This window comes from Dendrobates tinctorius, unplaced genomic scaffold (genome assembly GCF_039654945.1).
Source record: "Dendrobates tinctorius isolate UK_male_01 unplaced genomic scaffold, ASM3965494v1 ptg000235l, whole genome shotgun sequence".
Taxonomy (NCBI): Eukaryota; Metazoa; Chordata; class Amphibia; order Anura; family Dendrobatidae; genus Dendrobates; species Dendrobates tinctorius.
The window spans coordinates 1,140,437-1,154,857 of NW_027361902.1; the positions used below are offsets into that span (position 1 = coordinate 1,140,437).

The following is a 14,421-nucleotide window of genomic DNA, read 5'->3' on the forward strand; positions in this document are numbered from 1 at the left end:
CCCGAACTCTGTCCCCCAGGAAGTTTCCCCCGGAACCTAGATGACGGCTCCCTTGGTTCCGGCCCGGACACTCGACGGGGGCCGTTCCTCCCACACTCCCCCGCCCTGTATGCTCACCAGTCCTCGGGCGAGGGTTTCCGTAGACTCGGGTTAGTCTTTTGAGATGACAATCCTTGTCGCCATACGAACTGGTCCTGTTCGTAACGTTCAGGGGGTTTGCCAGCTGTTGACTGCTCGGAGCGTCGAAGCTCGGGTTTAGTGGAGTCTTCTGGGGTGGTGGAGGGTGGTCAAATAGTTGATTCTGGTGGGATTCCTGGGTCTACTGAAGTGCCACTACTTGGGTGACTCGCAGATGCGACTGGGAAGTCCTCTTCGTCATCCAGGTCCCACACCAGGGGCGGGGGGTCAGGGACCTGAGGGGTCGGTTCGAGCCGCGGGGATCAGTAGACGTACAAGGCCGTAACATGTTACGGTGCACAACACGAGTGAGAGGCACGTTGTTTTCTTCAGATTGTATTTCGTACACAGGCCCGTCGGGGCTTATCCGGCGCAACACTCGGTACAGGTTCACCTCCCATCATGGTTCTAACTTGTTTTGGGGATGTTGATCAAGTACGAGTACCCGATCCCCAGTATGAAAGTCAATGGGTGGGGGCAGTGCTCCCCCCGGTGTTCTAGATCCTGGAGCTTTGTGTGGAGGGTGGAGGGTCTGCAGTCGGTGCTGGTGGTTTCGGACCCACGAGGATACTCCGGCCCAAGGTTAGGATTCCTCCGGGTTTAACTCCACTTCCGTAATTCCTTTGCCTTCCCGTCCGAACAGCAATGAGTAGGGGGTGTAACCAGTCACTTGATGCACCCGGTTATTATATACCCACACCAGCTCAGGGACATATTCAGGCCAGTGGATCTTGCGGTCGCTCTCCAGGGTGCGCAGCATTTGGATTAGTGTTCGATTGAATCGCTCGCAGGCTCCGTTTCCCTGCGGGTGGTACGGTGTAATCCGAGATTTATCGATACCGTAGAGATGATGTAGTTCTTCCATGACTCTTCCTAGGAAGCACGCTCCTTGGTCCGAATGTATTCGTTGCGGACAGCCGTACACTTGGATAAAGTTTTTACAAATTGCATAGGCGACCGACTCCGCTGTTTGGTCTCGGGTGGAGGAGACCACGGCGAACTTGGTGAAATGGTCCACCATAATGAGACAGTGTTCATACCCCTGATAGGCAGGACCTATGGTCAGATAGTCCACTGTGAGGAGCTCCAGAGGGGTTGATGTTACAATAGTCTGCATCAGGGCTCGTTGTGCAGGGGGTTTAGTGAGCTCACACGGGCGGCAGGTCCGACAAACTTCTTCTACAGCAGCGTGCAAGCGTGGATGGTACACTATCTGCTGCAACCATTGTATAGTCTTTTGAGCACCAAAATGGGCCCCCTTCTCATGGGCTTCCCGGGCCAGTTGGTTGAGATGGGCTCCGGGCACGATCACCTGCCATATTGTAGCTGACGTTGTTCGTGACACGGCTTTTCGATATAAAAGTCCCTTTTTGATGATTAGCTTTTCCCACTGGCGCAACATATCCTGGGTCAAAGTCTGTCTCTGTAAGCCAGTGGGCAATTTACCGGTGGCCACCCATCGGCGCAGGAGTCCAACTTCTCTATCTTCCTGTTGCTGCTGAATCCATTTGTCACGTGGTTGTTCCAGTATCCCTCCTAGGAGTCCCAGATGAGGCGCTTCTTGCTCGTTGACTGTAAGCGCGGCAGTGGTGAGGGCGAACGGCGTCTCTTCTGCTTCTAATTCGTTGTCTCGATTCCTCCCTGGGGTGCTGTGTCGGATTCTGGAGAGCGCGTCGGCGTGCACGTTTTCAGCTCCCCGTTTGTAGATGATCTTATAGTTGAATTTGGCTATCCGAGCCACCCACTGCTCTAGGGCCCCCAGTTTGGCATTCTCCAAATGGGCTAATGGGTTGTTATCGGTCCGCACCACTACTTCGGAGCCCGCCAGGTACTCTGCGAATCGCTCCATCATTGCCCATGGGTCGCCCTCCCAGGGCTGTGGGGTACTCGGTACCGGGCCGGTGTCAGGGGAATGTGTCACAGCAGCGGTGACCCGGTCCATGGCCCTGGGCGCCCAAGTAATGGAGAATGTAGTTAATGAAATGGAATAGTTTGTGACGCCACCTGTGGTGCTCGGCAAGGGAGGTGTTAAGCCGACGCTGCAGACAGATCCTCTGGGACAGATGGTGTGGTGCAGCAGTGATGGTATAGCCCTCCACAGGCAGGGCTGATGTCCCAGGGCAGTGTAGTTGTAAGGGTTGTGGAAAGGCGCAGGCAGTGTAAAGAATGGTACCCAGATGTAGCGGTGCTGACTGGGTTGGCGCAAGAATGAATGGAGGACACCGGAGCTTGCAGTTCCAAAGCTTTACTCACAGTCCGCGGTACACAAGGGTGCCTGCTTCTGGGCCGTGTCCTCCGGGTCAGAGACTCAGCCAACCTCCAGGCCAGATGGAAAGCTCCTCTCCATCACTCCGCCAACATGTACCTTTCCTGAACGACTCCTCTATTGCGCCTTAAATTGTGAAGATCTCCAATACCGTGGTACTCTGGAGTTCCTCTTGTCAGATGTTCCTAACAATTCTACTCGTATGGCAGACAGCTGTAGCCTCTCTCGGGGACTCCCTTCTCCGGAGTCCTGACTCTCTAATCAGTTGCTGTTGTGCCCCGAGTCTTAGTTGGGAGTAGTGCATTTACAGCCAACTACTCCACCGGTGTCTGTTGCAGAACCATAAGTGTCCATACAACCTGGGGGACCGGGCCCCGGCCTTGCGCTGAGAACCTATAGGCAGGGTTCCTCTTCCAACCCATGTCTCCTCTCTGTTCTCCTACTCCTTCGTTCCGCACTGATCCTTCTCTCTCTTATGGAAGCTTAGGTTACAGTTCTACGCCTTTCTCCTTCTGTTCCTTTCCCGTGCCAGCCGGCTCAGATCACTGAAGCAGCTGCAGCACTCCTTCTTCTCAGACTCGTCCTCAGACTCTCCTGACTGACTGTCCTACAGACTGACCTCCTGTCAGACTGACCTGTAATCCTACACTTTCCCACTCTTTTATATATCTAAACTCCACCCACCGCCCAGCACATCCAGTGTTCCATGCAGGGAACCACCAGAGGTGCTCTGCTACTCTCTAAGGACTAAGCCGCAATGTGGTTGTGGAGAACTACCCTGTTGTGTGTGGGGTGCGAGTGTTGGAGCGTGGAAAGGAGTTCCCACCTTACCTGGATGGTGGGGAACTACACCTTAGGAGAAGGTGCAGTACCTCTGTGGCGACTGAGCTTCAGGGGCGCCACACCCACACTACCGGGAGGAGCTCGAGCTTAAAGGAGCTGTAATTGTCCGGGTTGCGTTCTGAGTCGTGCAGCGACCGGCTACCATAGGTGATCACTTTCTCCCGGCCGTCCTGCACCTGTGACAACACAGCTCCTAGTTCCTGGAGGCTCCCGTCAGTAAGCCAGATGAACGGTTGCGAGAAATCCGCATATGCCAATACCAGGGCGTCCGAGAGGGCAGCTTTGAGATCTTGAAACGCATCTCTTGCGGTTGCTGCCACTGGATCTTCCGTCCATTCGCCCCGGCAAGAGCCCCCTTCAGCTGGTCTTACAGGGCTCGGGCTCGGCGTGCAAAATTCTTCACGAACCGACGGTAGTAGACGGCCAACCCCAAGAAGGCCCGCATGTCTTTCACCGTCTCGGGGGTAGGCCACTCATGGATGGCAGCGACCTTTTCCAGGGATTGTCTGACACCTCAAGACGGTATACCCCAGATATTCGATCTGGGTGCAGAACAGGTGGCATTTCTGGGGCTTTACCTTTAACCTGTACTTCTGCAGCCGGCCGAGCACCTGCCCCAACCGCCGCAGGTGGTCCTCGAACGTGGCGGAATAGATGATAATATCGTCCAGGTATATCAACAAGGCTTCAAAGTTGAGGTCTCCTAGACACCGCACCATCAACCGCTGGAAGGTTCCTGGGGCGTTGGCCAGCCCAAACGGCATCCGATTAAACTCGAACAGTCCTATGGGGAGGATAAATTCCGTCTTGGCTCTGTCTTCCTCCGACATCGGCACCTGCCAGTACACACTGGCCAGGTCTAGAGTTGAAAAGTACGTCGCGTTCCCCAAGACGGATAGAGACTCTTCTATGCGGGGCAGTGGATATGAATCCTTGATGGTGCAGGCGTTCAACTTCCGATAATCCACACAAAAACGCAGAGTGCCATCTTTTTTAAAGTCGTCCTTGTGGCTGGCGAAGACGCTGTAAAATTGTCCAAGAAGTGCCTCTACCTGGAGAAGCTGGGCTGGCGCTAGGCCAGAAAGTTCGGCCCGCATTATCTCCAGGATGGCTCGACCTTTCTCTTGGGCCGAGGATGCGGCAGTCTGTTGGGTTCATACCGTTACTGCCCAGGGATCTTCGGGCTGCACCTTAAACTGTACCGCGGGGTTCGGCAGCATCTCCTCCAATGGCCTTACTAGTTTGGCCATTTCGGCCAGGGGCTTCAGGGTGATATCTTGGTCTTCCAGGTTGACACAACGCACCAGGACAGTCCCTTCCCACACCATGGCCAGAGAGCGGGCCACCAGGAGTAACATGGTTCCACCTGCACCTCCACGCCCTCCAGTGGCATCGGGGCGCGGATCGGCAGAGCCACCACTGTCTGCCCTGGAGGACAGCACGAATGGGGGGCCGCCGGCGCAATGACCTTGCCCAGCGCCTCACCCTCCTGACACTCCTGGAGCACTCGCGCCTCCCGCACCAACCGCTGGAAGACCTGCCCTTGGGCCGTGCGAGAACCCCACTGACTTAGGGTCTCCTGCGTGGGATCGTTGAGGAGTAGATTGTCGAACTCCCGCAGTATGTTCATGCCCAAGATGATCGGATGATGGTCGTTAGTCTCTCCTTGGGTTAGGACCACTCCCCGGCGGCCGAGGGATTTACCACACAATGTCATCTGAAGCCACACCACTCTGGCGACAGGTACCGGCAGTTGGTTTGTGGCCACTAGTCGCATCATGGGCCCCCACTGGGGCCGTGCCGCTTCCGGGAAATGCTGCCTGAAGTAAGCTGCCGGCATGGTCATTACTTGCGACCCCGTATCCACTAGGCACCGTACAGCACGACCCTTGACTTCGGCCCATACTATTGGGCACTTAGCGACCAGTTCTTCGGGACTTCCACCACCCCTTGTTGTGGCTTCCGGCTCCGAGCGGCGTCCCCCATGCCCGGAGCCCTCTAGTTTAATGTCCGCCGGAGTGGATATCTCCCACACCGCGGACACTCCCGTGCGAAGTGGCCCAGTTCTCCACACTCATAACACCGGGGCGGTGAGGCTCGGCCACCCCGGGTATTGCGAGGCCCCCAGGGCCCGGGATTGTAGCCAGGCCGGCCGGGCGCGGACTCCGTTCTCTTCTTCACTTCAGCCAGCTCGCCCCAGATACTCTTCAGTTCTTGTCTCATTTCCTCAATCTATTGAGGTTCTTCGACATGCACCGGGCCTTCCCCACGGGAGCCATCATCCCCTGCTCTTGCTCTCATACCCGGGCCTGACTCCCCACCTTGGAGAAGGCTATACGTGGGTTCACTCGGACCTGTACCCGCAATGCCAGCTTGATTAGCGTGTCCTAGAGTCCAGACACTAGCAAGTCGCGCAGGGAAATGTCGATGGGCCCTACCCCTATTCCGTCCTTTCTTCTCTATGGCAGTGTATAGCTCCTAGAGGGAGTTCATATACTGGGTGATGGTCTTCCCCTGCATCCGACTGAACAACCGGGTTCTCAACTCCCCCACGTCTGTTGGATCCCCGTGGGTCTCCTCCAGGATCTGCAAGACCCTGGCGAAGGTGTTGCGGTGTCCCTCGGGTCTCAACATCACTTCCGGGCTTCCCCATCTAGCGCCATAAGGGCCACCTCAGCCTCTAAATCAGGGGTCATGGGGTGCATGCGGAAAAGGCCCCGCATACGCTCTGTCCAGCTCCACAACAGCGTATCTGAGCCAGAAAACCAGGGCAAGTTACTTAGCATAGCCCCCAGGGAGATGCTGGAGCGGGGGCCCCCCATCATCATCAGCACCCTTGGCCCCACTCTGATCAGGCGCACCACCGTCTGCGCTCGGAGAATGCATCCTGCCGACTACGCCAAGTGTGGTACTTGCAGGTACGCAGGATGCAGTGACGAGTCGCAAGTCGGTTTGGGTGTTTTTATAATAACGTTTATAGGCCTAGAGGGGACTTTCCTCAATCTCAGCCTGTTCAAACAAAAGGGGTAACAAGGGTTGCCCTCACAGGGGCTCAATACAATTCACACAAACAGTGGAGAACACGACTACGTCCGGCGAGAGACGGACACTATAGGGCCGCGGTATGGCCGACTACGGGTCCTTAACTATATAGTCAACTTAGCCGTCCTGACGTCCCTCGGCGTTCTGGATGGTGGTTCTTCGGCGCAGCAGCCGCTGGGCCCAGCTGCTGAAGAGTTGGCGTAGTCTTTGAGTTTTCTGCCGCTCCTGTGGCGCTGGGGTACCTCCGGCCCCGGAGGAGTCCTTGGACGAGCAGGCCGCAGCCCCTGGACGGGGGCAAGCAGCAGCAAAGCGGGGTGGCGGGTGACAGGCCACCTGTGCAGCTAGCCTCTGCGACGGGGACTCCCCGGTGAGCAGAGGCTCGGCCCTTGCCGCGGACCGGAGCGAGACAGTGGTGGCCGCCGACGGCACTGGACTTGCCGTGGCCACTGGTGAGAGCAGGGCGGGTGGCGGGGAAGAGGCCGCAGCCGCGGGCTGGAGCGAGGCGGCAGTGGCCGTGGGCAGGCCGCAGCCGCGGGCTGAGGTGAGGAGGCAGCGGCCGCGGGCTGAGCTGGGGCAGCGGTGGCCGCGGGCTGGAGCGAGGCGGCAAGTGAACATCTTCCCTGGCACTGGTAAGTTGCTCTAGCTTTCAGTCGCTCCCACGGTCTCCTGCTGCCTCTGTCCTGGTCTGCTGACTCATTGTGACAGGCGCTCCCCACCCCTTTTATACTGGCTCCTCCCCCAGCCCATCTGTCTGTCACAACGGTCCGTCCCCAAACTCTGTCCCCGGGAAGTTTCCCCCGGAACCTAGATGACGGCTCCCTTGGTTCCGGCCCGGACACTCGACGGGGGCCGTTCCTCCCACAGGAAACAATCACTGACCTCAGGGAGACCAGTCAAAGAAAACACTGTGGCAGCCGGCAAAGGCGCTCAATCAGTGAAATCCTAGGTGCAATGCTCCCTGGGAAATACAAATATGCAAATAAAGTCAGTGGAGCCTCATTTAAGAGTCTCAAACACGGGAGTAGCCAGATCTTCCTCCAGGGATGTTGGTCTACTAGGCATTGCTCCCACCTAGCCAGAATCCTACTCCACACTGATGAGGGGCAACACCCCAAAACAGCTGTCTGTGGATGGATACCTGGCCTTGGTATTTCCCTTGTCATATCTGTAAACTCGTAAAGAGCTGGATATTGACTTAAAGGGCCACTTAATATGGTGGTAATGGTGGTTTCCGAAAGGAGCCACTCCTTGGCTGGGTCCTTCCCTGGAGGAAGATCTGGCTAGTCCTGTGTTTGAGACTCTTAAATGAGGCTCCACGGACTTTATTTGCATATTTGTGTTCCTCCCACAGGGTCACAGTTGAAATTCAACAGGGAAAACTTTTATTTTTGTAAGATAAACGAGGTAGAAAATGTAGTTGAAGAAACTAGGGTAGAAACGTCCTGCTCTTCCCCTATTCTTATTCACTGCCGTCTCAGCGTCAGCCACAATTCACAAGCAAAGGAAGTGAAAATTCACTCGCCGGAATGTGGACGCTTAGAGTCCCTTCGGCGGGGCACTCGCACAGTTCTTGTGCCCACCTCACTACCCATGAGTCCAGGGCAGCAGATTCTGTCCCCTCCTGGGGTCTGGCAATGTCCCGGTTGTTGCTGAGCATCTCCCTTCTTCACGAAACGCTCCCTGCCGCCTTTTCTACTGCTGGCCCAGCCCACATCTGAACTCTTAACTGTCCCTAACCTAGTTCAATACAGAGGCAATTAAAGGGGAACTCTCCACAATACACAATATGGACATAAAGCAGTGCAATACAACAGTAGTGCATAGTAACATATTTACATAAAGTCCACGGGGGCCACACGGGAAGGAGAGAGGGAGCACTGAGGTCCTCCGTCACCTTCATACACCCAGACTGCAGTCATCTGCCAGCGGTGCGGGTTCTCTTCAGTCACAGGACGCCCGCTCTGCAGCCATCTGCCGGCGGTGCGGGATCTCTTCTGTCACAGGACGCCCGCTCTGCAGCCATCTGCCGGCGGTGCGGGATCTCTTCAGTCACAGGACGCCCGCTCTTCAGCCATCTGCCGGCGGTGCGGGATCTCTTCAGTCACAGGACGCCCAGTCTGCAGCCATCTGCCGGCGGTGCGGGATCTCTTCAGTCACAGGACGCCCGCTCTGCAGCCATCTGCCGGCGGTGCGGGATCTCTTCAGTCACAGGACGCCCGCTCTTCAGCCATCTGCCGGCAGTGCGGGATCTCTTCAGTCACAGGACGCCCGGTCTGCAGCCATCTGCCAGCAGTGTGGGATCTCTTCAGTCACAGGACGCCCGGTCTGCAGCCATCTACTGATGGTGCGGGATCTCTTCAGTCACAGGACGCCCGGTCTGCAGCCATCTTCCGGCGGTGCGGGATCTCTTCAGTCACAGGATGCCCGGTCTGCAGGCATCTGCCGGCGGTGCGGGATCTCTTCAGTCACAGGATGCCCGGTCTGCAGCCATCTGCCAGCGGTGCGGGATCTCTTCAGTCACAGGATGCCCAGTCTGCAGCCATCTACTGACGGTGCGGGATCTCTTCAGTCACAGGATGCCCGGTCTGCAGCCATCTACTGACGGTGCGGGATCTCTTCAGTCACAGGACACCCGGTCTGCAGCCATCTGCCGGTGGTGCGGGATCTCTTCAGTCACAGGACTCCCTGTCTGCAGCCATCTACCAGCGGTGCGGGATCTCTTCAGTCACAGGATGCCCGGTCTGCAGCCATCTGCCGGCGGTGCGGGATCTCTTCAGTCACAGAACGCCCAGTCTGCAGCCATCTGCCAGCAGTGCTGGATCTCTTCAGTCACAGGACGCCCAGTCTGCAGCCATCTACCAGCGGTGCGGGATCTCTTCAGTCACAGGATGCCCGGTCTGCAGCCATCTGCCAGCGGTGCGGGATCTCTTCAGTCACAGATCGCCCAGTCTGCAGCCATCTGCCAGCAGTGCGGGATCTCTTCAGTCACAGGACGCCCAGTCTGCAGCCATCTACCAGCGGTGCGGGATCTCTTCAGTCACAGGATGCCCGGTCTGCAGCCATCTGCCAGCGGTGCGGGATCTCTTCAGTCACAGGACGCCCGCTCTTCAGCCATCTGCCGGCGGTGCGGGATCTCTTCAGTCACAGGACGCCCGGTCTGCAGCCATCTGCCAGCAGTGTGGGATCTCTTCAGTCACAGGACGCCCGGTCTGCAGCCATCTACTGATGGTGCGGGATCTCTTCAGTCACAGGACGCCCGGTCTGCAGCCATCTTCCGGCGGTGCGGGATCTCTTCAGTCACAGGATGCCCGTTCTGCAGGCATCTGCCGGCGGTGCGGGATCTCTTCAGTCACAGGATGCCCGGTCTGCAGCCATCTGCCAGCGGTGCGGGATCTCTTCAGTCACAGGATGCCCGGTCTGCAGCCATCTACTGACGGTGCGGGATCTCTTCAGTCACAGGATGCCCGGTCTGCAGCCATCTACTGACGGTGCGGGATCTCTTCAGTCACAGGACACCCGGTCTGCAGCCATCTGCCGGTGGTGCGGGATCTCTTCAGTCACAGGACTCCCTGTCTGCAGCCATCTACCAGCGGTGCGGGATCTCTTCAGTCACAGGATGCCCGGTCTGCAGCCATCTGCCGGCGGTGCGGGATCTCTTCAGTCACAGAACGCCCAGTCTGCAGCCATCTGCCAGCAGTGCTGGATCTCTTCAGTCACAGGACGCCCAGTCTGCAGCCATCTACCAGCGGTGCGGGATCTCTTCAGTCACAGGATGCCCGGTCTGCAGCCATCTGCCAGCGGTGCGGGATCTCTTCAGTCACAGATCGCCCAGTCTGCAGCCATCTGCCAGCAGTGCGGGATCTCTTCAGTCACAGGACGCCCAGTCTGCAGCCATCTACCAGCGGTGCGGGATCTCTTCAGTCACAGGATGCCCGGTCTGCAGCCATCTGCCAGCGGTGCGGGATCTCTTCAGTCACAGATCGCCCAGTCTGCAGCCATCTGCCAGCAGTGCGGGATCTCTTCAGTCACAGGATGCCCGGTCTGCAGCCATCTGCCAGCGGTGCGGGATCTCTTCAGTCACAGATCGCCCGGTCTGCAGCCATCTGCCAGCGGTGCGGGATCTCTTCAGTCACAGATCGCCCAGTCTGCAGCCATCTGCCAGCAGTGCGGGATCTCTTCAGTCACAGGATGCCCGGTCTGCAGCCATCTGCCAGCGGTGCGGGATCTCTTCAGTCACAGATCGCCCAGTCTGCAGCCATCTGCCAGCGGTGCGGGATCTCTTCAGTCACAGGACTCCCTGTCTGCAGCCATCTACCAGCGGTGCGGGATCTCTTCAGTCACAGGATGCCCGGTCTGCAGCCATCTGCCAGCGGTGCGGGATCTCTTCAGTCACAGATCGCCCAGTCTGCAGCCATCTGCCAGCAGTGCGGGATCTCTTCAGTCACAGGACGCCCAGTCTGCAGCCATCTACTGACGGTGCGGGATCTCTTCAGTCACAGGATGCCCGGTCTGCAGCCATCTACTGACGGTGCGGGATCTCTTCAGTCACAGGACGCCCGGTCTGCAGCCATCTGCCGGCGGTGCGTGATCTCTTCAGTCACAGGACTCCCTGTCTGCAACCATCTGCCAGCGGTGCGGGATCTCTTGTACTGAGCTTTTATCACAGCTGGAAATCTGCGCTGCGTGGTTCTCATGTTGTCTGAATGCTGACCTGTTGCCCTCTGTACTCCACAGAATACATCTATGCCAGTATCGCCACGCTGATCGTCTGCCTGTGTGCGCTGTTCGGCATCGTGGTCCTGCTGTGCTCAGCATGCACGGCGGCCTACCAGTACATCATCCAGTTCTTTGTCAGTCTGGCAGTCGGATCACTCACCGGGGACGCGATACTGCACCTGATCCCGCAGGTAAGAGACCATTATTACTGGACTGTAGCGCCCTCTGCTGGCTGTACTAATGCACTGCACTGATTATACTGACCCCTGCTGGCTGTACTGATACACTGCACTGATTATACCGTCCTGTTGTGAATTCTCTTACTTCTGAGTCGGGGCTCCCTCTGGTGGTTACTGTGGGTAGTGGAGCTGGCCGGATTGACAGAGGTCTGCCACCTGATGATGATGATTGGAAATCTGGGGTTACTGACTGGAGTATTAAAGTGAGCAGGCTTCCTTCAGTGGCTGCTGGTGATTAGTTTCTCCCTGTGCATTCTGTGATCTGCTGTCTCCTGCCTGATCCTGCATTTTTCAGTTAAGTTGTTCATTTGCTAATCCTTTGCATCTGATCTGGTTTTGCCTCTTTCTGCTTTGCTGTGAGGGTTCAGCGTGCTCCCTGCAGGGGCAGTGCTGGACCCCGCTCCATATGTTACAGCTTGTGACAGTTTGTTCAGTCCCTTGTTATGTTGGTCTCTTTTGCTTTGCTGCCAGTTTCACCAGAATGCTGATATAGTGGGGGCGAGGTCGTGAGACTTGTTGGATTTTTTAAGGTTTTTGCGTGATTGCAGACAGTGTCTTTCCTTTCCTGTCCTGTCAGTGTGGGCCCCATCATTTGCTCAGTCTATTTTCTGCCTGTGTTTGTGTCTCATCTTGTCTCATCGACAATTTTTGTTTGGGGACTTTCTATTCCTTTGGGGTCTGCTCCGGGGCTTTAGGCCTAGTTAGTTCTCCGGCTGTGTCGAGGCATCTAGGGCATTGTAGGTACGCTCCACGGCTACTGTTAGTTGTGTTGTTAGGATTAGGGGTCTGCAATCCGCTAAGATACCAAACTTTCTGGTTTCCTGGTGGCCTAGGCTAGTCCTGCCATCCTCCTCAGTGACCTGTTCATAACACCGCCCCCCTGCTAGCTGTACTGATACACTGCACTGATTATACCGCCCCCTGCTGGCTGTACTTATATGTGGCGCCCCTGAGGCTCAGTCGCCACAGAGGTACTGCACCTCCTCCTGAGGTGTGGTGCCCCACCATCCAGGTAAGTTGGAGGCTCCTGACCACGCTCCAACACTCTCACCCCACACAACAGAGTAGTTCAGCAAAGTCACATTGCGGCTCCTTGCTTAGAGAGTAGTAGAGCACCTTTTGTGGTTCCCTGCTCTGAACACGAAACGTGCTGGGAGATGGGTGGAGTTTAGAATACATAAAAGAGTGGGAAGGTTCAGAATTTCAGTCAGTTCGAGGTCAGTCTGGGAGAGGAAGCCACTCAGAGAGGAGTGAGGGAAGAAGATCCCTGAGAGAGGGATGGAGGAAGGAGGTGCTGCAGCAGATCTCAGTGACCCGGGTCTGCTGGAACGGGAAAGGAAAGAAGGAGAAAGACATTGAACTGAAACCTGATCTTCCATAAGAGAGAGAGATTAGAATGGAACGAAGGAGTAAAAGGCAACAGAGAGGACGTGGGTTAGAGGAAGAACCCTGCCTAGAAGTTCTAAGCGCAAGGTTGGGGCCCGGTCCCAGAGGTTGTATGGACAATAATGGTCCTACAGCAGACACCGGTGGAGTAGTGGGCTGTAAATGCACTACTCCCATCTAAGACTTGGGGGCACAACAGCAACTTGGATATTTGGACTCAGGAGTAGGGAGTTCCCGAAGCAGGCTACAGCTGTCTGCTGTACAAGTAGAGTTCTTGGGAACATCTGTCAGGAGGCACTCCAGTGTAACTCAGTACTGGGAGTACTTCACCCTTAAAGGTGCTATAGAGGAGACGTTCAGAAAGGCACATGTTGGCGGAGCGTTGGAAGGAAGCATTCCATCTTGCCTGGAGGTTGACTGAGTCCCTGACCCGGAGGACACGGCACGGAGGCAGGCACCTGTGTGTACTACAGACTGTGAGTAAAGCTTTGGAACTGCAAGCCCTGGTGTCCTCCATTCATTCTTGCGCCAACGCATCCAGCCTCGCTACATCTGGGTACCAGCTTCTACACCGCTTGTGCCTCTCCTCTTCCCCCACATCTACACTGCCCTGGGGCTACAGCTCCACCTGTTGGGAGCTTCACCATCTTGGCTGCAACACACCACCAGCCCCAGAGGATCTGCATTCAGTGTCGGCCTAACATCTCACTTGCCGAACACCACAGGTGGCGTCACGAACTATTCATTCAAACCCTTACATTCCCCCAGTACTTGGGCGCCCAGGGCCACGGACCGGGTCCCCGCTGCTGTGACACATCCCGCTGATACCGGCCCGGTACCGAGTACCCCACGGCCCTGGGAGGGCGACCCATATACTTTGCACAGTGAGGCTGAGGGGATCTTTATTCTTTTACTCATCCTGTTCTTGACAGTGTCCATGTTCTGCTTTCTCAACAGTTCTTGGGCCTCCACTCACACAGCGAAACAGATGGCCACGCTCACAGTCAGGAAGAAGATCGCACTCATATATGGAAACTTCTGGCTGTTTTGGGTGGTCTTTATGCTTTCTTCCTCCTGGAGAAGATCTTTGGGCTACTGATAAAACATGAGGTGAATAAAAAGATTGTAAATTGGGAACATAATGGTGGGAGCAATCTCTGACCTGCAGAAGGTCCTCAGGGTTCAGACACAGTATGGACAACCACTCATGTATCATGTTATTACAATAAACCATGGCACAAGTAGAAGAAACTGGAGACATTCAATGGAATTCGACATTCTATGGACTGGAGACCTGCACTAACAAAGATAACTTCACTCTACTGGATTCCTTCATTAGACAATTGACCTGGACTGTAGACCTTCACTGGACAGCAGACCTTCACTTGCATAATTGACCTTGACTGGACAGGAGGTCTTCACTCAACAGTTGACCTTTACGAGATAAGAGATCCCTGCTGAACAGCAGACCATCAATGGACAGAGGACCTTTGCTGGTCTGAAGACTTTAAATGTACTGTAGACCTTCTCTAGACAGGGGACCTTCATTGTACTGGAGAACTTTTCTAAATGTGAGACCTTTAGTGGAATGGATACTTTAACTAGACTGGAAACTTTCTCTTGACTGTAGACATTTGCAGTCATGGAGACCTTTTATTCATTTGAAGTCCTTCCCTGGACTACAGGTGTGTGTTGTAGCAGGAACAGCACAGTAGACACGACAAGCCAGACAAGGAGATACTTGGCAGTTTA

At 55.9% G+C, this 14,421-nt stretch overlaps 1 protein-coding gene across 3 annotated transcripts in view; it reads left to right on the forward strand.

The window, feature by feature from the left end:
• SLC39A4 (solute carrier family 39 member 4) overlaps window positions 1–14,421 on the forward strand; it is a 138,125-nt gene that overhangs the window by 85,555 nt on the left and 38,149 nt on the right. For 2 of the 3 annotated variants that reach the window (XM_073556536.1, XM_073556538.1), the window contains 2 exons: window positions 11,063–11,235; window positions 13,627–13,779. In XM_073556536.1, the coding sequence (XP_073412637.1) occupies window positions 11,063–11,235; window positions 13,627–13,779 (326 nt within the window). The remainder of the gene's footprint in view (window positions 1–11,062; window positions 11,236–13,626; window positions 13,780–14,421) is intronic. The other variant, XM_073556537.1, reaches the window with a different exon arrangement.